Below are 23,807 nucleotides of genomic sequence, written 5' to 3'. Positions count from 1 at the left end.
ATGCTTGTAAAAGACTGGATGTGCAGTGGATTTTTAGTAAATATCCACTCATTTCCTAGTCTGCATTGATTGTGTATATATCTTTATACTAATATATGAACAATTTTTATTGTAATTTAAACCTTATCAGTATTTAAATATGTAGCTATAAAAATATGTGAAATAAAATGATTTGTCTTTTATTTTCTTTTCAATAAGCAACAAAATAAAATCGAAAAAATTAGTTTTGAAGGAGTAGAAATAATTTTATTTCCGTGGAATCAATTCCGTATAATAGGTTTTTTGGTCGTGTTGTTAAACAGCATGTAAAATTGATAGGGTGTGACATACTGGAAATGAGGAAACAATGGAGACATACTACCTCCAATGCAGTCATTTTGTTACCAAGTCCAAACTCGTTCTGCTTGCTGCATGACAGGCCAATAAATCGGGAGTTAAGATGTTGGAGTTAGGAATAGTGACTTTATTTGAAAAGCTGGCAGACCCAGAAAATGGCATACTGATATCCAGGAGAACTCTCTTCCCCAAGTCAGAATTCAGTCTCATTTTATAGTAAAAAGCAGCGGGGTTGTGGTCGGTTGTTGCAAACTTCTTGCTGTACCAATTGTTTGTCCTTGAAATCCTTTGATCTTGCAGCTGTCCATGTGGGTCAAATCATGGTGTCCCCGTATTACCTCTAAAAAAAAAATAGGTTATTCTCTATTTTGCAACTTTTCATCTCTACGTAAGTGTAGAAGAGCTAAGATCCTTAAAGATCAGAGCCCGGAGAATAGGCTCCCCTGGATATTTCAGGCTAAAGGCAACTATCTTTTACAAAAGGTTCAGAGATAGCAAGTCTGAGCCTAGAAAACAGGGTACAGGTCTAAAGCCAAACGAACATATCTAACATGGAGTCAAATTTGTTCTTTTGTATTACAACTTCTTTTTCCACCTCATAAATAATTTTAGTAAGAAACATGAGCAATTTTTTGTTTTTGTTACTTAATTACGGATATGTGGGCCAACTACAGTTTTATGAGCAGGGATTCTGTGCGTGCCTTGGCGTCACAGCAAACTCTTCTTGGGGGTGGCCTACCCTGCAACATGTCTGATGCCCGATGAGTGTTGGTGAGGGTCCCCCTAGCCAAGGGCTCTCTTCAGGTACCAGCATATGGGCATTGCCCTCTGGAGACCTCTTTTTCAGCTGCAGGAAATTTTTTCAGATACTGTGATGGAAAAATCACTCCAGCTGGGGATAATCAGGGAAAAAATGAAGAGGAAAAGGGCTGGGAGTAGAGTAGATGAGAAAGACAGAAGATCAGGGAGCCTGGGGACCTGGGAGCGGGGCCTCGGGAGAGAGAGGAGCATAGGTGGGGAGGGGCCCGGCTCCGGAACCAGCTCCTGCACCTGTCCCCGCACCCAAACCACACAGGCATTAATTGGGCCCAAGACTCTCTCCCGGTCTGGATGTCACCCTGGGCAGAACCTTGAGAATCGAAGGTAAGGCGTGAGAGGCACTCATCTAGGGGGTCACTGAGGACTTTGGTCAAGTCCACAGTGCCTTTTCTAGTCATGTGCCTTCACCGGTTCTTTATCTCAGCATCTGAGAAGCAGGAACAAGGAACTCATGGAGAGATCTAGGAAGACATCTGACTGTGTTAAGAGACGACAGTCACAGCGACACGGGGAGTGAAGACACTTGCAGCAAACTAAAATAACTTCACAAATATTGCATCACAGCTGCAGGTGTGAGAGAGCCTAAGCCTGTCTCAGAGTGCAGGGGACAAGAGGAAAGGAATGGTAAAATTAACACTGACAATTGAAATTTTGTTTAATAGCCTGCTACTGTTAATTGTATCACTTGAATGTATGCAGGTGTATTTCAATGAGCATTTATATGTTCACACAACCACACCAGCCCCTGTTGCTCCCATCGGAGATGGGATTTCTCAAACACAGTGCCCCTCCTGCTTGGGTGGGCCAGGCTGCGGGTCCTCGCCTGGTGCCAGGCTGCTACAGGGCACTGACTCCCCGAGGCACGGCCTGGGAGACATGACAGGAACATCTCTGCTGTTGAATGGGGGCCTCCTTTTCCCCCTGCAGTGCAAGAATGCCGGTGAGTCAGTTAGAAGCATGCATCCAAGCCGTCCTACCATGTCATCACCATCTTGAAGTGGTGACAGAATCTTTTGAATTTCTCCAGAATGTGGTTTACAATCACCTTCGTCAAGTGAGTGTGTGTCCCCTTACAAGTAGAGGAATTACTGCCGTTTCCCTGGAAAATACTCACCACTAGTCCTTCTGATTTTTCTGTGCTAGGATTCAGTATGGCATGCTAAAAATTCTTCAGTCAGATCTTGAAACCCTGATGAAGAGGATTATTTATTTCATGTCTTTATATGATAGAATTTTACTTTCAAAATTCAGAGTTTTCGGTTCTTGGAGGAATTTTTTCGGGGGTTGGAGAAACAACTTTTTTCTTACCATGTTTGTGACCTGTTTCTGTATGCCTCTCACCTGTCTTCCGTCACTTGTGAGGCTGTTCCATTTGTGACCCTGTCCGGGATGTTCATGTTATAAAACATAAAGTTTGTAAAAGTACATTCCCTTTACTTGGAAGATATTCCACAAATACTACCTAAATCTGGGTGTGGTTTTAAGAAGACAGAATCATTAGACCATATCCTTGCAGGTTGCTAGTGCAAAATCCTCAAATCAATAGTCTAGCTCAACATCTAAAAATCTTTCTAATCTACCTTGGATTTGTATGGATAAGTGAAGCAGTTTGCTAAGAACTCAAAACCAGGTTTAGAATACAGGCAGGTGTAGCTCAGCAGGTCCTCCCAAGCTGATGCTCTGCCAGAGGGTGGGTCCGAGGGAAGAGGGTGTGTCCTGCCCTCCCTGAGCTGACAGTTTCATAGCAAAGACCTTCACCAGGTAAAGAAATTGGAGTTTCTTCTAAGAAGAGTGGGTTTGGAAAGACACCAAAAAGCGCGGGAGTGACACAATCCCATTTGTGTCAAGTAGGGGAGAGTGGCTGTGGGGCCACTTGGGAGACTCGTGAGTCCAGGTGGGCAGTGTTGGTGGCTTCCACTACAGCGGTGGGATGGTCAGTGGGTAAAAGCGAACAGATTGAAGGCATGTTTAGATGGTAAAAAGGAAAGAATGAATGCTGTGTCTGAAGGTAGGATGGAGTAAGACCCAGGTTTCTGGGTGGATTAATGAGGTAAATGATGGTCCTGCTGTGCTCTGAGGAGGGAAAACTGCAGAGGGATTTCTGGGGGAAAACTGATGAGTTCAGCTGTGGGTGAATTGAAAGGTTGTTAGATGTGTGCTCTGGGAGCTCTGGTAAGAGCCAGTAGTGAGTAGGGGGAGGGGAGAGAGACCTTCAAATCATTTTGTCTTGTGAACATACAAATAAGGATGAGTAATGACACACTTAACATTTCTATATTTTGGATTAAAACCCAGTAACATTTTGCTATATTGACTGCAGAGGTTCTTAATTATTTTTTAATAGAAATAAAATAAATAGAAACAAAATAGTGGATTTAATGAACATCTTAGAGTTGATGTGTGTCCTTATATTTATTTTGATACCTCATCTGTTTATAACCATAATCTACAAAAAGTTACCTTGCTTATCATAAGTGTTAAACAGAGGGAAGTGACACACACTGTTGGGGGTTGAAGCTGATCTTCTTGGGCAAATTATGTAGCCTCTCTGTGCCTTAATTGCATCTTCTGTGACTGCCCCAGGCCCCCTCATCACAGCTGATTTCCTAGACTAGATGTTGGGAGGGAGGCTGCTGAAGGGAGTAAGAATAGGTAACTGCTAGGGATACTGAAGAGAGAGACAAAAACAGATTAAAGCCGATAAACTGAGTACAAATACCCTCAAAAAAGAAAAAATCCTGCAGTGCTTTGAGCCACTTACCGTTACGGAAACAAAATCACGTGGACGCAAATCTCTTGAGCATGTGAATATTGTGGGTGGGAGGATGTCATTAGAAAAGTGTTGAGAAAAGGACTTTTGGTTTCCCTCGATGTTTCCAGTAAGGATGGGGAGCAGAAGCGAAAACCCCCGGTTCACAGTAGAAGGTGCTGTTTTTTGCAAAACTGACCAAAGTTTGGAGACCAGTCATCAGCGGTGCTGGCAAATGAAGAGGCTTCTGATTGGGTGGGGCACTTGCTGTGACTTCTAGGTGACCTGCTGGCTGGGGGCTGTGAGGCGGGCAGTAGGTTTGAACGGTGGCCCGGGCATAATCCCTGGGTCTGAGGCTGCTGGTCTGACTAGCAGACCTGGGCACCCGCAGTCCTAATGGGGCAGCTCGGGATGTGGCGTGGGACACCTGCCCTGCTGTGGGCGAGAAGAGGGCTTCCCTGAGGGGGTGTCCCTGCAGAGAGTGGAAACGTCCCCCTGCAGGGGAGGAAGAGACTCTGAGCAGGAGGCCGGATGCACAGGCAAGACCAGCCTGAGCACAGAGGTTTTGGGAAGCCGGAAGTCATACAGTGGCCCGAGCAGCCTTCTTCCTGCCAGACTGGAGGGAAAAGGTGCCGAAAAGTCAGGCTAGGATCAGACACTGTGGTGGGTTATGAGTGACAGGGAAGGACTGGTCAGGCAGGCAGGAGATAAATCTGTAGGCCTCCCAGCTGGGGCATCACGCCAGAGGGAGGAGCAGAGTTATAGACTTTGCCAATTATTAGCTGTGTGACTTTGAGCAATATCACCGTCACCCCACATCTCTATATATATATCTTCATCTGTAAAGTGATAGAGTGACAAGCTCATGTCATCAGAGGCTTAGTTTAGCTATGATCCTTTTGTCTAGTCCCGTCAGTGCTGCCCTGCAAGGTTCTGCTGCGGCTGCTCTTACCCTGAGATGGGAGGGCGTAGAGGGACATTATAGCACCTGAGGGCAGGGGGGGTGCTTTAAAAATGGACATGTAACCGCCTGCATCTGCAGACCTGCAGTCAGTTTTGTTGACGGTCGTGGAGAGGACATTGGAGGCCTTAGCATCGTCTTAAGACTTGTTTTCCCTTGGGGACCTGATTTGACTTTGCAGATTAATGTTGAAGATTTGGGCTTCTGGCAAGGCTGTTTTCCGAAATGAGTATATACGTAACATAGTATAAAATAAAATGTTTTTATTTAATGTGTGGGGCTTTGCAGCTGTTGGAGCAATTCTGTTGGACTGGTCTCCACGGAGGACACTAGGGGTCAGCAGAGCGTGCGGGAGGCAGGCAGCCCGCCGTGCTGCTGCGGGGGGTTCTTCCCAGCAGGGCGCTCTGTTGAGTTGACTCTTCTCTGAGTTTGGTTGCCAACTGAGCAGACAGCAAATTAATGACTTCTGGTGAGATTGTACAATGACAGGAAGAAAGAGGAAACCGTAGTTTTTCTGGACTAGAACACGCGTTTGGTTCTTGATTCAGTGCGTTCAATTACAGAATTGCTGAGTTGTGTCTATTCTGGCAGTTCATTGAAATAATCTTTCAGACTAAAATTTAATAGTTATGTTTTATTTGGCGGGAGGGCTCGAGCCTGGAAGGCAGCCCCTCAGATCACTCTGGGGGAATGCTCCAAGAGGTATGGGAGGAGCTAGGATAAATAGTAGCTTTACAACAAAGACCAGGTACTTCGAACAATAAAAGATTGCTTGTTATCTAAAGAAAGCCAGATATCTCAAGTTCAAGTATTTAGTGCTTTTCTATGTATGGGATGAAGCAAACATATGGGTCATTGAATTCATTTCTCTGGCAAACACCTAGCTGTCTAGGGACATTATCCTGTCCTTCCTTATTCTGAGTCCACTCAGAGGGCACCACTGTGAGTTGTTGAGAGGCTGGGCTGCAGGCGTGTCCTCGCTGCGGGTTGACAGCAGCCGCTGATGACTTGGTTTCAGCATTCTTTGTTTACTGACATTGTTGTAGTACTTTCATTCACATTGTAGTATTTTCATTCACAGTGCTCCCCCTTTTTCCTAAATTCGACCAATATTTTGAGAGACATTTCATGACGAATTTTGTCCCACGGGTCTAGGATGGCTCATTCCTACTACAGGTGAAGAATTTTCTGAGCTGCCATTCAAGGTGTTAGGTTTTTTATCAGGCCCTGTTGATACTAAAAGTTCTCTGGATCGCCTGTCTTACTAGTCTCTTCTGATCCAGGAAATGTTTACCCTTCGTTGCTAATTCCCATACCCAGAATCACACTATTACTGTTATTTTATGCAGGGTTATAAATTTTATCTATTTCTTCAAGATGTTTAGCCATCATCAATCTTGTAGGCCTAGTTACACATTGGGAAATGTAAGAGACAACAATTTTATAAAATAGACAGTATATAAGTAATAAAGCTAGTAACGTTAATGAAGTCACGAGTAAGAATTTAATAGTTTAGAAGCTATATTTTTGGGTTAAAATTTTGCTTGTATTTCTGATTGAGTTTGAGTGCTCTTATGAGAAATTTCATATTTATGGTCAGGGTCAGAGCAGGTATTAATTGGCCAGATGAGGTCTCTCACCTTGTAAGATCAACAGTTGCCTAAACATAACTACAATTTCTTTTAAAATAACGTTTCTGAGGGCTATCTAGTTGGAGCGCTGGAGTAAGGAAACCCACCAAGGTAACACAGAAGTACTATACATAGGTAATTTACCATAAACTTAACAATTGGAGTAGTTCATAAACAAACTTAGGAGAAATTGTCAAAGTAATTGTTATACAAACTTGGTCTGGTGTCTTGAGTCAGCTTTCTACCTCAGATCTCATCTCCTACTGATCCTGGCCTGGTAGCTTTTTCTCCATTTGGGCATTGTTTTAAGGTGAGCAGTGCTCTATAGGACAGTGCACTGCAGGGGCTGTTTCTGATATGAAATGAATCCGAAAGTCCGTTTCCTTCAGCTTTGGTGTGTATGGTCTAGTTAAGAGTACCTGAAAAAGTGTCCTTCCGTTTAGGTTGGAGACAGTTCTTTAAGTCATGCCTGTTCCAGTGTGTATAATCCCCTGGCTGCAGGTCATGGGGCATTGGAACTTAACCCAAGGATAGATTACTGAGCTTCAGAAACAAACCTAGTGTATCCTTTTCATAATTCAATTAAACTGTACAGCAATGTGACATAACAGCAAGGAATGATTTGGGAAGTGTCTTAGTAAATATAGACCTCGATTAACAGAACTAGAATTTAATATTCACTAAAATAAAGTCTTTTTCTCTCTCTAAAGTTACACTCATTTTTCTCAAATACAGCTAAATCAAGATTAATTTCTTTACATGTAAAGTCTGATTATTTGATCATATAGGGTTTTTAAAATTGGCTGTGTTGGAAGTTTTAATACGGTGTCTCAGGGTAGAATGTTAATAAGATTTGCTAAGGCCAGGAAAGCCATGTCAAGTGCTTGTCATGGATTTCTGCCTTACAGATTTAGGTAAATTCTTTCCTCTTTAAAATCCTTAAAATAACTTGAGATTCCTATATCTGTTAGGAGATGATCTTCCTCATTTGTCTCATAGAGCCACTGGGGACCTAAGAGTTTTTAGTCTCTTGAGGGATCATATAGAGAGAAAAGATAACTGTTTCAAGTCTGCTTACATAGGTATAATTTATCAAATTTCTGTGATTCATAACTAGCCTAAGAGGAAGAGTTTCTTTATGAATGGGAAACAGGTTAAAACCAGTAGTATTTCAAACAAAATCAAAAACTGTAACCATATTCATCAGTTTACTCAGTCCCACAAAAGTAATCCTTTTAATCATAGTTTTCATTGCATATTAAAAATTTCTTACCCTGTTTAGTTCAGTGCTATAGTTTGAAATTTATTAGAAATCAGTAAATCTCCATGAAGAGCAAGCATTTTCAAAATCATGAGAAGAAAACAATTAGCTGTCTATATATGACAAAAGATTTAAAAGCATGGTTAAACACCGTTACACAATAATCTATAAAGAAACCTCGTCACTATACCCAGAAATATCACTTTTAACATTTCAGATATACCTGAATTTTAGGGAGTCCATATAATTTCTACAGTATTTATATTAATAATATTTTCTCATTCAATATAACCTTAGAAGATTTAAGATTCATTTGACAATACCATGATATTTAACATGGCAAATGAAACTTACTAGTTCAAAATCTCTCCTTGGGATGTTTCAGGGGCCCTCTGTAGCATCCCAAACTTAACTGGAGATTAAAAGAACTTTAATTAGAAATTGATACTTGGGGATCTTTTTAAAAACTTCAGAACACTTGGTCAGATAAACATATAGATCACTGTAAAGTAGTACTTATTCATTAACAAGAAAATACGTCAAAGGTAAAGGCAGAACATACCAGCTAAGTGGTATAAGAAGTTTTACAATCTGTTATTGAAGGTGGATTAACATTTTAAGAAAAATTTTTCCTCTTAACAGAGAGAAAACCAAATCTATTCTTGTACCAGCTTACTTCTAAGATTCATTTACTTTGCCCAATTTGATTCTAAACTTAGCCAATTCTAACCACGTACAAAACTCTTTCCTCAGGTTTCCTCTTCCACAAGCCTTCCACAGATTTCTATACTCATATTAGTGTGTCCCTTATTTTCTCTTCCATTCAGAAATAACCAGCTTCAGGAGAAATTCACTATGTTTCATTAACAAAATATAATTCCATTGTTATGTCTTCCTTTACACATTTATATTACTTTGGTAGGAAACTGAGATCATTCCCTTACTAATAGAGACTATTTCAGGGTGGCACCAACCATTTATTAATATTTCTAAACACCTTTAGTTTCACTGTAAGAGGAAGTTAAATGTTAAGTAATTCATCTTTCAATTTTATTTTATCTGAAAATGGCATAGCTATTTAATAAAATCCTATCATTTAACTTAATTTAGCACAAATCTAGAATTTAAAGATACCAAACATTTACAGATTATCTTAAGCATACATTTTAATGATATATTTTAAAAATTTACCCAAAACTCTCATCTCATTTGCATTTAATTTCCTTAAAATTTTACCACACCCCATTACTGTTATTTTTTTTTTGACAAATCTGCAACAGATATAACAGGATCATATTTGACTTTCATTTAACCTAGGTACAGTAAAGTTATTATACTTAATATTGATGACTTTAAAGATGTCTATATTAATTAGAACATACTTAAACTAAACAATATTAAATATTACCTTAATATTGAATATTTTCCATTTCACGTGATGCTGAAAGTGAATTTGTTCAGTTTTTATTTTAAAAATACTTAATTTTTAAGCTCTTATTTTTTACATCAATTAAGCAGAGCTCTTTGACTTTGATTTTTCTTTTTTAGCAGTAGAAATATCTCACATCTATAATGTGTACACAGGCTTATAAACAGACAAAAGCAAGAGATCTCATAGCTTAACTATTAAACTTACTTATAAGATAGGTGTAATAATAGTTGGAGTAAGCTGAATTTGCTGGCTCAAATCACTAAGGCTTACTATTTATGAAATAGACAGTTAAGATTGCTTCACAAAGTCTGAAGGACCCGTCAGAGTTCTGAGTTCTCAAATGCCAAAAGTTTCTTGGCCTTAAGTTTTATTTTGTTGAGCTAATTAGGCTCAATCCTAGGTCACTGTTTGTTGTATTTATATTTCTGATCTGCAAGACAAAGACACACGCGTCCAGGTCCCCAGAGAACTGCTGTCACCCATACCCAATTTTATCTCCTTAATTGGCATTTTAGTATCAGTGAGAAGAGCAGTAAATGAAGAATTCCATGTTTTAAAACTTTAAGGTTTACTTTATCATGTCTTCCAAAGCTTGCATAAGGCATTTAGTAAGGTCTCTTTTCCTTGAGTTATAAGTTAAACCCAGGTTAAAACATTTATTATATTTTTTATTAGCCACTGAATATTAGATTTCAGTTTTACGTTATATTGAATGGCTCATGTAACTCTACTGGTTTCCTTTACTTTGTTCAATTAATATTTTCTGAGGGACAGGTATATGCCCAGCCTTATAATACCAAGAAGGGGAGGCATATTTCCATTGAAATATATCTATCCCACAACATAATTAAGCAAAAGTTTTATATAAAGACCGTTTAAATATACCAATTTTACAAAATTTATCTCCATTTTATTAAATCTTATACCTTTAATTTTTATATTTATTAGGTTTAATCAATAATTCTTATTTCTAGATGGAGTGCCAGAAGCATTTTTTTTGTGTGCATTGTATCTAATTTTATAGAACAGTCTCTAGGATGCCCAAGTTTCAGCCAAAGAGCTTAGGCCCTTCTCACTTTTTAATTTGATTAATTGGTCTGTTGTCCCAATCATTGATCAAGTATGTCAGTCTATATATACATATATTTTAAACTGTGGTAAATAAAATGGACTTGTTTAAACTTTAATGTTGGGGGGCAGTAGTTGATCTCTTTGTCCCTTTTTTTTTTAGCTTTAAATAGTGTAGTATCAAAACTTTGTATCTAAATCCAAAAATATGCAATTTATTTACCTCATTCAAAGTAACCATATAAAAATATTTATCCATTTGGGATAAGCCCTGTTCTTTTTTTTTTTTCAAAATTTTTACGATCCTTTTTCCAGTTATTCAAACTAATTAACATTAATTATTCTAAGTTTTTATTAGCATCTCTAGAACCATTTATCAGAAAGGAAAAACATAAATGTAGCTTTTCAAACCAGGTTTATTTTTTTAACTAAGTTCTTAGGTTAACCATTAGATATAATTTTCTACCTTTAAACTTGATTTAATAGGTACCAATAAAACAGCTGTTTATAATGAGATCTCATTTCAACTTTCACAAATTGAAAAGTTTTTCCAAATTAAAGGATCATCATATGGCCATCAATTTATATATATATAATATATATATAAATATTTATATATATATATATTTTTTTCTATATATATAGAATATATATATGTAGTGATTGTTTTAAAATCAGTTGAAGAGGCCCTTCCACATGAGAGTGGGGTGTTGCCTAAATAAATTTCAAAGGTTTACTCTCCAAAAGCTAAAGGCCTTTGTGGTCCAGGCTGATGCAACAAAGTTTAAGATGGTAAAATATCTGAATATTGGTACAAAGAATTGCTTAGAATCCAATTTATTTGCGTGGCCACCATATGTACAATATACTTCTACGTTTTGTATGGCAGAGTCCAAGGTTTCCTTTAAAAAAAAAGTACACATATATACACATACATACACACACTTAAAACACCCAGAGAAAGATACAACATTTACATTTCAAGGACACAGGAAGAGAAATCCAAGTTCCCCCTAAAGGGGATTTTGTTTTTATAAGTTCAGAATTGCGAAAAATGTTTTTATCGGGCCTGGTTAGGTACATTCAGAGTGAGTTTTTATTTTTTCTAATTCCCAATTAATGTTGTAAGTTTTGTACGTATATAAACCTGGCTGGGGTAACAGTTGGAGCCTGGCAATCTGTCATTTCTTTTAATTACTTTTCTGTTCTCCTTTTTTTTTCTTTTTGAATGTTCTATTCCCCATTGTAAGGTCGGGTTCTCAGAATAAATTTGCTAGTAAGATTTCCCACAGGGACAACTCTAATGGCATGAAGTCTTTGCATATACCACTCCTGCAAGGTTCTCTGTCACCCGAGAAAGCTGTTACCAGCCAGGAGGAGGGCCTCATTTTTGGAGTTGAAATGTTCCTCATAAGAGTTTTACTTTTATCCTGAAAAATTCAATGGATGTAACCAAATTGAGGAAAACATTAGACCAGGCTCTTACCTGACCACTCAGTCCTGAACCCAGTGTCTTTCAACTTGGACCCACTCGGGATGTCTCCACTTGGTGAGTATTTTCCTCATATGTTTCCAAAACCCCACTTCGGACGTCTCCTCAAGGTGGGTTTTTCCCGTTATTGTACAACCAGGGCCCACCCAGTATGTCTCCACTGGGTGGGTAATTCACCCCAGTTTCTTTCAACTGGAGGGCCATGTACCTGGATACACCGCCAGATGAAACTCAGGATCATCAGCCAGTATGTGAGATCTGAGAAACAGGAGAGACTCACCCAAATTCATCTGGACTCCCCGAGGAGGCTGATGGGCACAAAGGGCCACTGCTGGTACCAAGGCTTCAGTTACTCGGAGAGTCCAGGTGGAGAGAAGTCTGCCGTGGGTCCCTTCATGGTGTCCAAAACTGTTGACTGAAATACATGTGCAGCCTAAAAGTTAAGAGTTATGTTTTATTTGGTGGGAGGACTCGAGACGGGATGACAGCCTGTCAGATCTCTCTGAGGGACTACTCCAAATGGGTTGCGGAGGAGCTAGTATATATAGGGGCTTTACAACAAAGACCAGGTTGTTGGAACAATAAAAGATTGCTTGTTATCTAAAGAAAGCCAGGTATCTCAAGTTCAGGACTTTAGTGCTTTTCTATGTATGGGAGGAAGCAAATATTTTGGACTCACTGAATTCATACTTTAGACGAGCACCTAGCTATCTAGGGCAAGTATCCTGTCCTTTCTTATTCTGAGTCTGCCCAGAGGGCACCATTGTGAGTGGCTGAGAGGCTGGGCTGCAGGCCTGTCCTCGTTGGGGGTGGTGGCAGCCGCTAATGAGTTGGTTTCAGCATTCTTTGTTTACTGACATGGTTGCAGTATTTTCATTCACATTGTGGTATTTTCGTTCACAGGCTGATTATGGATAATCTGCAAACTTGGAAAGCAACCGAGATGGAATTACTGCAGGTACCTTCTACTTTAGTAAGCCGTGTGCATACATAAACATGGAGGAAGCATACAAAAGGATTTAGTGGTGTAGGGAAGGGTTTCTGCACATTACAGGAGAACGCAATGCAGAATTCCTTAAGTCCACCTTTCTTTTCTGTAGTGGTTTCTGAGAACAGTTTATGGTAATTAACCAACATTGAGAAACGTTGGCACACATTGCATTTAAGAGCTGGCCGGCTTCAAACTTGTGTGTTGGACAGGTGGAATTCATAGGCAAGTGGTCAGGTGGATGGGAGAGAGTTGGAGCCAAGGCCTGGGCCCAGATTCCGGTTTAAATCGCCATTTCACCAACATAGGGCCTTGGACTAGAATGTAACCTCTCTTAACCTGTTGGTGAATATGTGAAATGGGCGTGATAATATTCGTTTCTTCCTGGGATTGTTGTAAATTCTAAAGAGTATTATAGCACACATGAAGCACTTAACAAACTGGCACTTAGCAGTGTTTACTCTGTGCGGCCGCCACGCTTGGCGTGTGTCAGAGCCGAAAGGCAGCATTTGTCTTTTGAGGACGCACTGGCAGCCCCTTGGCTAGGTTGTGAATTTGGTGATTTCCTTTAATCCTTGAAACTCTACGTGCCATGGGCAGTTATTTTCATGGACTGATGAGGAATCTCAGGGTAAAAACACTGTAGTATTTGTCCAAAGTCAGACCATAATTTTGGGTGCAGGGGCCTCAGTTCAGCATGGGTCCCTGGGCCTTCTGCCCTCTCCGTTCAGCACCAGAGCCAGATGTGGGTTCAGCTGTCTCCCAGCCCAGAATATCCGGCAGGTCACAAGAAACACCTTGCCCTGCTCTGTTTGAGCAAAAACTCCGGAGGAGAGGCAGTTAGAAAAGGGATTAACATAAAAACAGACGACTGCAAACTGTGATCAACTCTGAGAAGGAAAGAAACAGGCCTTGCCGTGCAGAGCTGGGGGTTTTCCCGTCAGGGCTGCTCTGGGGGCGTTCATCTCAGCTAAACAAGTTCTGCTGCTGCACCAAGGCAGGAAGGCAGGGCGCATGTGGCCAGGTAGACAGGGCCTTGTTAACCATAATCACTCCCCATTCAGCTGCAGCTGTCACGGGCAATTACCTAGTAAACACATGTCGGCCATAATCATCACGCACTTTGCTTGGTTGTTTTATTGGCCCCACTTTTGAGATGAGGTAATTGAAAATGGGGAGTTTGCTGCATGCCCGTGATTTCCTTGGAAATACCCCACTGGTCTTTCCACCTAGACTGGTGTGGCTGTCATATCCCAGCCATGTGAATGGCATCGTGTAGCTTCTCCGAAGCGGCCCAAATGACTGACATTGATATTCTTAATTCGTAGGAAATGGTATGTGACAATAAGAGAAAAAGGTAGTAAGAAATTGTTTTGAAAGCTAGAAAAAAATCCAATTCTTCCCCAGCTGGGGGAGCTTACCCTGTGTCCCTCACCCCACTCACTTCCTGGCATCTCCTCCCTGCCAACTCCGCGTTCAGAAACCACTCTGAGCGTTTGAAGAACATTTTGCCTCATGACACTGTTGACAACGACCTGCGACCTCTCTGTTCCTGGTTAACTCTCTCTTCAAAGCCATTTTAATTTTATGCAGGCTCCTCCGCTCAGATGTAAGACTAGCCTCTTTAAACTTCTTCATGCAGCTCCTTAATGAAGATCTTGGGAAGGAAACCCAGCCAAAACCTGGGAGGTATTTACAAAGTGACTGCAACCTCAGTATTTTGTGAAAGTCAAATCAGAGGAGTGGGTGACTCAGGAAAGGCTTTTTTAAGGTAGAAAGGGGAAAGTGAAAGGACACAGGGTGTGTGAGAATGAAGCATCTCGGGTCCAGCTAGCAAGGCACCTGCGTTCAGGATGGTGTTTGGAGAGTGCAGAATTCTCACAAAGAAAGAAGTGGTGGAATGGGAGGGAGGACAGTTGGGTACTTTACTGGGGAGGGAAAAAGTGGGTTGAACATTTCCTGGTTGAACAAAAGGATTGTGACATGATATGCTTGTATTTTGGAGAGAAGGGTTTTGTGAGGACAGGCCTAGGAGAACGCTCTCTGGCTGGGGTGTCATCACAACAAACACAGAGAACCGGGCCGACCCCCAAGTCCCCTGCTGGGGGAGAGGCTTCCCGCCAATTGGAGCCCTGTTGGCTGCTTCTGTCCCTTAGCTGGGGCCTGAGAGCTCCCTTCACAACCCAGTCCTTTTGATACAAGAAAAAAAAGTAGGGCATGAGAAGGGCTGTGTCCCAGGCTTTGATTGAGCCCCTGGGATGTGCCCAACCAGATTTTGTTCCTTGGCTTCATGCAGTTAAGTATTCAAGAGCAAGCCAGTGTTGAGTAAAGGTAGATTTATTCAGAGAGATACATTGAAATGCAAGAGAAACGTCACGACGTGTGGGGGTTTGATGCTCAGATTAAAAGTGTGTACACACTCCACAGACTGAGTGTGGGCCTCCTCCGAAGAGGGAGAGAGATGGGTGCCCGCGAGGTGGCGCTGTGTTGCTCATTTTCTTGGGCTTGGTGGCTTCATATGCTAATAAGTAGAAGGACCAGCCTTAGGGCAAGGGGCCGGGATTCCCAGTGAGTAAGCCATTTCCCACCCTGTGACCTTTTGTGGCTAGCCTTGCAATTGCCCTGGTGCCTGGGGCCGGGTTATTCACAATGTTACTATTACAATGGGTGTTTAATGAAGCTCAAGCTCTGCTAGAAGTTAAATCTCTTCATCCTGAGCCTCAAGGCCTATTGGGGGTTGAATCCTTCACCATTTTGTTGTTAATTGCTGTGGCCTTCCTTGAATGGCTGTTCTCTGCCCCCTTCCATCCTGTCTCACTGTGATGACACAGAGAGAGCAAAGTCCGGGCCCTGCCTGTTCTCCTGCATTTAACAGTTGGAGGTGTGGGGTTGGCTTATGATGACTCTGAGTGGTGAGAAGGATGTTTCAGATTTTCCCACGTGAGACATGGGGACCTGCCAGCAGCCACCACAGATTTATGTCACGGGCATTATCGCTTGTGTTGTTGTGGAAAAAACAGACCAGCCAAGACACAAGCACCACTCGGAGGGTTGGAGTACTGAGATTTACAACGCCAGCGGGCTCAGAGGGGCTTCTGTTCTGAAGGTCTGAGCACCTCCAAGACCTGCACATGAGGTTTTATAGGCTTAATTACAAGTATGGGGCTCTTAGCCAATAAGGCTCAAACAAGAAAAAGCAAGGAATCAGTGCACTGAAGCTTATCAATTTGGAACAGATCACGTTACTGACAATTGTTGACCTTGGATTTACGAGTTAGCCCAGCAAAACTTAGGTCAGTAAACCGACACTTATCACACTTGGATATGTGACTTAGCTTGTTAGCCCAGCTGGGCTTTTCCTTCACTGTGTCACTTATCTTTCCTATTTTTCTTCTTTAAGTATTTAATCCAAATTTAATATCAAGGTTTTTTGGAAAAGAATTTCTCTTTCTTTTCTTTGGGGCTCTTTTGGGGTGGTAGGTAATTAGGTGTATTTATCTGTTAGTGGAGGCCCTGGGGCTTAAACCCAGGACCCCGTGCACGCTAAGCACATGCTCTACCACCAGCCCTATCATCTTTTTCTTTTTTCTTTAGCTGCCAAGAATTTTACAGGTGAATTTCTAGTCGGCCTATAACACTTGCCCTGACTTCATGGAATCCATTTTTATGACTTTATCTCCCCCTGGTATCATTAAAGCATTGAATCTCCATTTTCTCTTCACTCAGTTTTGCCTTTTTGTTGTTATGGTTGTTAAGCTGTGTTGAAAATATTTGATTAATTTCTCTTTTAGCAGGAGGCTCTAAGTAAATAATATGTAAACAAACAGCACACTTAAATGGTTTTATACATTCTAAGCTGTTTAGTAGTTATTTAAAAACCGAATTGGCTATTACAGTGATAAAATTTTTAAAATAGTTTTTAATTATTTATAATTATATAGCTGATTTAATATATGATATATGTTTCAGCTGTACAATAGATGCTACATTTACAGTTACTGAAAAATATTGGCTGTATTCCCTGTGTTGTATGATACATCCCTCTAGCGTGTTTACATTTCATGTTGCAGTTTGTATAAGAAATTTGGGTAACGCAGAGTCTGGGACGTGGATGTGTCTGACCCAGGTTCACGCAAACCCTGCCTGTCAGAGCTCAAGCCCTCACAACTGTCTGCAGGGGAGCGAGTGGAGGCAGCTCTCATCAGCGCTGGCACCACCCTCTGAGTGGCAGTGACAATACTGACTGTCTGTGGACGTGCAAAATGTTGTTCCAAAGCTTTACATGCATTTCTGCATTTAACAATTAAAGCCCTCCCGTGAGGAAGTGTTTTATGTTTTTAATGAATAATACATTTTATTTTGATATTGATAGAATCCAAACCTACGGAAAATTTACAGGAGTAGTACAATAAACACTTAGATACTGTTCACCTTAAAGGGCACTATTTGGCCTTTTGTGTCTGGCTTATTTTAGTATAAAGTTTCAAGGTTCATCCATATTGCAGCCTGAATCAGTACTTTATTCTTTTTGTTTGATAATATCCCTTTTCTTTTTTTTCGTTTTTGGTCTATTTAAAAATGTTTTCATTGAAGTCTAGCCAGTTTATAATGTGTCAGTTTCTTCTGTACAGCATAACACTTCAGTTAAATAGGAATATTCGTGTATTCATTTTCATATTCTTTTAGAACATAAGTTACTACAAGATATTAAATATATTCTCCTGTGCTATACAGTGTAAACTTGCTGTTTATTGTATACATACTCAGCATCTGCAAATCTTGAACTCCCAATTTATTCCTTCCCACACCCTCTCCCCTCTGGTAACCATAGTTTGGTTCCTGTGTCTCTGTGTCTGTTTCTGTCCTGTAGATAAGTTTATCTTATTGTTTCTTTGGTTTTTTTGTTTTGTTTTGTTTTGTTTTGTTTTGTTTTGTTTTGTTTTAGATTCCACATGTGAGCGATCTCATATGGTAATTTTCTTTCTCTTTCTGGCTTACTTCACTTAGAATGACATTCTCTAGGTCCATTCTTGTTGCTGCAAATGGCATTATTTTAATATTATTCTATCAGTGAATAGTAGTCTATTGGACAAATATATTGCAACCTCTTTATCCAGTCATCTGTCACTGGACATTTAGGTTGTTTCCATGTCTTGCTATTGTAAACAGTGCTGCTATGAACATTGGGGTGAAGGTGTCTTTTTGAATTACAGATCCTTTTGGATATATGCCCAGGAGTGGGATTGCTGGGTTATATGGGAGGTCAATTTTTTGTCTTTTGAGGAACCTCTATACAGTTTTCCACAATGGCTCCACCAAACTGCATTCCCACCACAGTGTAGGAGGGTTCCCAATTCTCCGCAGCCTCTCCAGTATTTATTCTCTGTGAACTTCGGAATGATGGCTATTCTGACTGGTGAGAGTTGGTACTTGATTGCACTTTTGTTTTGCATTTCGCTGATAATGATATTGAACATTTTTTCATGTACCTATTGGCCATATGTATGTCTCATTGGAGAAATGTTTCTTTAGGACTTCTGCCCATTTTTGAATTGAATTGTTTGTTTTTCTTTCTTATTAAGTATAAAAGCTATTTACATATTCTGGAAATTAAGCCCTTGTCAGTTTCATTTATTGCAAATATTTTCTCCCATTCCATAGGTTGTCTTTTAGTTTTGCTTACTGTTTCCTTAGCTGTGCAAAAGCTTGTATGTTTAATTAGATCCCACTTGTATATTTTTGCTTGTATTTCTATTGCTTGAGTAGACTGCTCTAGGAAAACATTGCTGAGATATATGTCACATGTTTGCCTATGTTTTCTTCTAAAAGTTTTATAGTCTCTTGTCTACATGTTTAAGTCTTTATCCATTTTGAATTCATATTTGTGTATGCTGTGAGGGAGTAGTCTAACTTCATTGATTTACATGCAGCTGTTCAGTTTTCCCTACACCATTTGCTGAAGAGGCTGCCTTTACTCCATTGTATGTTCTCACCTCCTTTGGCAAAGATTCAATGACCAAAATTTGTCGGACTATTCTTGGTAATTTTGTTTATCCGTTCATTGATGGATGGATATTGTTAGTAACTTTTGGCTACTCTGAATGATACTGCTATGAATATTGATGTGAAAGATTTTGCGAGAATATGTTTTCATTCTGTTGGCTGTACAGTTGGCCCGCCACTTCTGTAGTCTCCTCTTCATGGATCCAGATGGCTGATTGTAAAGGGACTCGAACATCCTTGGATTATGGTATCCAGGGTGGGGTGTTCCTGAAAGCAACCCCCCGAGGATACTGAGGGATGACTCTATATGTAGGAGTGGAATTGCTGAGCCATATAACTCTAATCTTTTGAGGAAACACCAGGCTTTTCCAAAGAAGCTGCACCATTGCCGCTTTCCAACGGCTGTGTATTGAGGGTTCCCATTTCTCTGCCTCCTGACCGACACTTGTTATTGTCCAAGATTTGATTATAACCATCCTAGTGTGTGTAAAATGAGATCTCATTTTGATTTAGATTTCGCTATTGATGCTGAGCATCTTTTCATATGCTTATTGGCCAATTGTGTATCTATTTAAATCCTTGGCAAATTTAAAAATTGGGTCGATTTTCTTTGTATTGCTCAGTTGTAAGCATTTGTTTTATATCCCGGATACTAGCCTATTATTAGATATATGCTTTGCAAAATTTTTCTCTTATTCTGCAGACTGTCGTTTCACTGTAATTTTTTTAAACATTAAAGCAATTTCTTTATAGGGGAGGTAATTAGATTTTTTCTTTGTTCTTATGTTTGTCTAGAACGCACTCTATCACTTGAGCTACCCCCTTCCTCTTTCGTTTCACTTTCTTGATTATGTCCTTTGTAACAAATAGTTTTAATTTTGATGAAGTCAATTTTATCTGCTTTTTTTTTTTAATTACTTGTGCCCTTGGTATTGTATCCAGGAAGCCATAGCCTATACTACGACCACAAAGATTTATACTATGTCTTCTTTTAGAAAATTTATACATTTAGTTTTTACGTTTCTGTCTGTGATCCATTTTGAATTAATATTTATTTGTTATATAAAATACAGGGGTCCAGATTCCAGATTCATTCTTTTGCCTGCAGATACCCAGGTGTCTCTGCACCATCTGTTGAATAGACTATTCTTTCAATGGAGTGTTGTTGGCAAATTTGTGGAAAACTGACTGTAAATGTAAGTATTCCCCCTGGATTTTTTATTGAGTCTCATTGATTTATGCTTCCAAACTTATGCCAGTACCATAATGACTTGAGTACTATAGATTTGTAGTAACCTTTGAGTGAGTCCTCCAAATTTGCTCTTCTTTTTCAAGATAGTTTTGGCTGACCTGGGCGCCTTGCATTTCCATATGAATTTTGGGAACAATTTTTCAATTTTTAGAAAGAAGTCAGCTGGAATTTTGATAGAGATTCCATTAAATTTGTAGATCACTTTGAGGAGTCTTAACATTTTTGACAATATTGTATACCATTCCATGAACATGGGATGCCTTCAATATATGTAGATCTTTTAAATATTTTTTGGTGATACTTCAAAATTTTCAATGTACAAATCTTGTAAAATTTTGTTAAATGTATCTCTCATTTTATTTTTAATGCTGTTGTAAATGGAAAGGCTGAGCTTCCTAAGGGTGGGACTATATATCAATTTATTTATTTCTAGGATTCCTTCACAGCAAATACCCTAGGTTTGTATTTGCTACATAAATCTATCCACAATTCTTCCCATCCCTGTGTTATAAGAAACCAAGACCTAGGTTAAGCTGCCTGAAAACCTATGTGGACGTGAGAAATGAGACCCTTGGGTGGGGCTTTGTGCAGATGATACTGAGGTTATTCAGGATGGTTCATCTTAATTACTTTTAAATAATCCTTTCAGTGTATTTAGTAAGATACATTAAGAACATGCCCTTTTGATGTGCAGAGGATCTAAGAGTAAAATTTTCAAATAATTTCTAGTGTGTGTGTTGTACTTGAAACCTAATTTGCATCAATCTTTGAAGATTTATGTTTCAGGAGCTTTGACTAAATAATACCTGTCTTTATTCAATAGCTACAACTAAATGCTCAAGCAACATGTAAGAGTTTGAGCAAACTGCCCCCACCCCGTAGTGCTGGTTGGCTGCAGCTGTAAATGGAGTCAGCGTTTACCTCTCCCAGTACGCTTATGCTGATCTGCTCAAAGCGGTTCGCCCAACAGTTTGTTGGTGGTCTTATGGACAAAGCCATAAAGCAGTGATTGAAGGTTGCTAGAATGGAATCTATTTTTATTAATATTAAGAAAGCACATATTGAGTGCTTACTGTATGTTGGGAATTGTCCCGCAGCCTCACATGAAAATTATTTCTCTTAAAAACTCTCATAGTTCCTTGTTCTTCGCACTTTACAGATAAGGAGACTGAGGATTAAGTCTTCTCTCTTTTGTGGGGAGCTCATTATCAATGATGGAAAGTTGTAAAGAAAAAGATATTGATTCATCCTGAGAAAACATTTTTCTGAGAGTCAGCATTGAAGAGGGTGACCACTGAAGAGGGTGATCATTCTTTGAGTGAGACGAGCCCCGGGTTGAACAGAATCAGCATCCCTGTCTGCACACGGCACATGTAGAACTACGTGGTGGGTGAGGTGGCGTGGCTGAGCAGGGAACGCAGATGCCGGGCCGTTGGGCTATGCTCAGGCCCAGTGGGGCATTCTCCTAAGGGCAGTGGACCGTATTGACAGATTTTATGTAGGGGAGTGGGGTGCTCTCGTAGGTCACTTTTGTCTTGTAGAATGCTTAGAAACATTTAGAAGGCTCGGCAGGAGATGATGTGATGAGTCAGAGTACGGTGGCTGTGAGGTGTAGCAGTGTTCAGTTTTCAAGTGATATTCAGTCCCAGGTTTGTGGCTCAGTAGCCGTGAAACTTTGGATGACGCACTCAAGGAAGTGAAACAATTTACCTAATCAATTGAAGCAATGATGTACCGACTTCCCAGGACTGCTGTGGAAATCCAGTGAGATAACGTGTGCACAGTGTGCAGTGTGGTCCGCAGCACAGAGTCAGTGCTGAGTGAGTGCCAGTGAGTACATGGTAGGTCAGTTGTGGGTGGTGGGACTTGGTGACTGAGGATATCTGGGCCCTGAAAGAGGGGTCCAGTCACAACTGTGAGTGATGGGCCTGAGCTGGGAGAGGCAGGGAGATCTTGCCCCCAGACCAGGGGCCTTGGGCAGGACGGCTATTGGAGGAGCACCGTGAAGTCAGCTCTTTACAGGTGGAGTTGGAGGTACCCTTGAGATATCTAAGTGCAGTGTCACGAGCTCACAGAGGAGGTCTGGGCCCGGGCTGTGCATTTTCCTATAATCTCAATCCCTGAGAACGCCCAGGTATTGATCACTGAGTATGAAGTCATACTTGACAGGACAAGTGAATAGTAGTATCATCTCTGTCATCAAAGCTCACGTCTCTTTATTCATCACTCACTTTGCTAATTGGGAACTTACAGAGCTCACTTCACCGCCCTTCCCTGGGATCAGGCTCCACAGAAAAGAGCTGGTGATTCTCCCTCTTTTCCAGAAGAGGACACATTTAGCTGGTAGACTTCTATACCTCGCCAGACTTAGAATTTTAGTTTGTTGGCTTAATTCTATTTTCTGTTGGCCATCTCCTGACAGGAGAGACGTTTTACCTCATGGTCAGGATTCAATTAGCTGTTACTGAGAATTGCTGATCTGATCCATAGTGTATGTATTCTATTAACTTTGTAGAGTACTTATCATTTTTCTGTCTTTGCCCTTTAATATTGTTTGCCCCTTCAATTTTCTATCCTATTTGGGGCCTTAATTTATTTTTTAATTAAAAAATGTCTGTTAGCAGTTAAGAAAATAAAAGCAAAGAAAAGATGCACATGATAGCTAAATTTAGAAAATATCTAGTATGCTTTCTGTCTCGGGGATGGAGGGTTCTAAAAACTCGTGAAAACCTTCATTACATAAGTTCCTTAAAATGCATATTAAGAAATAAAACCTTCCTTCTTCATCTTTCAAGCTGCAAGGCTAATTGTCAAGAAAATGAGGGGAAATCCTCAGAAGCCAAGACAAACCAGAAAGTAGGGATTCTGGGAGATATGTGTGCCTTAGAAGCCCTGGGGTGCAGGTTGGCTCCTGAACTGAGATTCAGTTGCCCTGGCAGGAGGGCAGGAGGTGAGCCCGAGGCCTCTCACACTGGGTGTTGGATGGCTGTTCTTATGTAAGGCCAAGTACATCCTGAGAATCCTGCTTTACAAAAGGGTGAATTTGAAATAAAAGAAAAAATACATTCCTCAAGGCAAGGAAATAAGGAAAGTCAATTTTTTTCGAAGAGGGGAAAAATAACATATACAAAGTAAGGATTTAGTTTAAAGCTGTTATGGCATGAGAGTGACCACAAACTCCTGGTAGAAAATCTCAGCTCCTCCCGGAAAGAGAAGTTGTGTTTTGAAGATTCAGTGGACCGCCATTCCGAAAAAGGCCTCCAGAGTCTTCTATATCAAGATACTGGACCCAAATACCTCCCTTCCATGGTCTCACTTAAATAACCAGAAAGGTTTTAAAGGAAAGAAGCAATAATCATAGTTCTATTTATTGACATTATTATATGCTAGGAATTCAGAGGTGACTTTGGAGTTGTCTCCTCTTTTATGGACCTTACTTTCTATTTGACATAGTTTGGGAACTTGGTGGAGGGTGTTGTTGGTCTGTTGCAATTAGCCAGGAGAGGAGATTATGAAAGCAATGAAGGGTGGGTGATATTTTTAGCTGAGGACAGTCCTGTTCAGTTGGCTTGTAATTGCAGGCTCGTTGAGTTCTCACTGGAGGGAGTTGATCTTATGGAAGATGGACTTAACTCAGGCCTCTTCAGAATGGACAAGTGAACCTGGAGAAAGACAGTCAAATCTGTGCAGGCATTAAAGTCCACGTGAACGTGCTGTATCCCTGAGCCAAAGATAGGACAAGTATGCAGCACTTCTTGAGGACAGAGGAGAGGCTTTTAAGGTTCTCCAAGAATGAATCCCAGGGAACCGTGATG

At 40.4% G+C, this 23,807-nt stretch overlaps 1 protein-coding gene and 1 pseudogene across 3 annotated transcripts in view; one reads left to right on the top strand and one right to left on the bottom strand.

Moving 5' to 3' along the window:
• The window catches only part of LOC140692795 (anoctamin-6-like), a 363,584-nt pseudogene that overhangs the window by 245,215 nt on the left and 94,562 nt on the right, over nucleotides 1-23,807 (bottom strand).
• LOC140692798 (trafficking protein particle complex subunit 9-like) overlaps nucleotides 1-23,807 on the top strand; it is a 55,488-nt gene that overhangs the window by 29,188 nt on the left and 2,493 nt on the right. The window contains exons 1-3 of one of the 3 annotated variants that reach the window (XM_072957074.1): nucleotides 12,494-12,707; nucleotides 14,331-14,426; nucleotides 19,814-19,936. The exons of 1 other annotated variant lie outside the window; for it this stretch is intronic. In XM_072957074.1, coding sequence (XP_072813175.1) covers nucleotides 19,895-19,936 — 42 coding nt within the window. In that variant the 5' untranslated portion in view covers nucleotides 12,494-12,707; nucleotides 14,331-14,426; nucleotides 19,814-19,894. Of the gene's footprint in view, nucleotides 1-12,437; nucleotides 12,708-14,330; nucleotides 14,427-19,813; nucleotides 19,937-23,807 lie in introns of those variants that run through there. One more of the 3 variants, XR_012068401.1, reaches the window with a different exon arrangement.

The sequence above is a fragment of the Vicugna pacos genome, unplaced genomic scaffold (assembly GCF_048564905.1).
Source record: "Vicugna pacos unplaced genomic scaffold, VicPac4 scaffold_17, whole genome shotgun sequence".
NCBI classification, from domain to species: domain Eukaryota; kingdom Metazoa; phylum Chordata; class Mammalia; order Artiodactyla; family Camelidae; genus Vicugna; species Vicugna pacos.
This window is presented reverse-complemented; position numbering and strand designations above follow the sequence as displayed.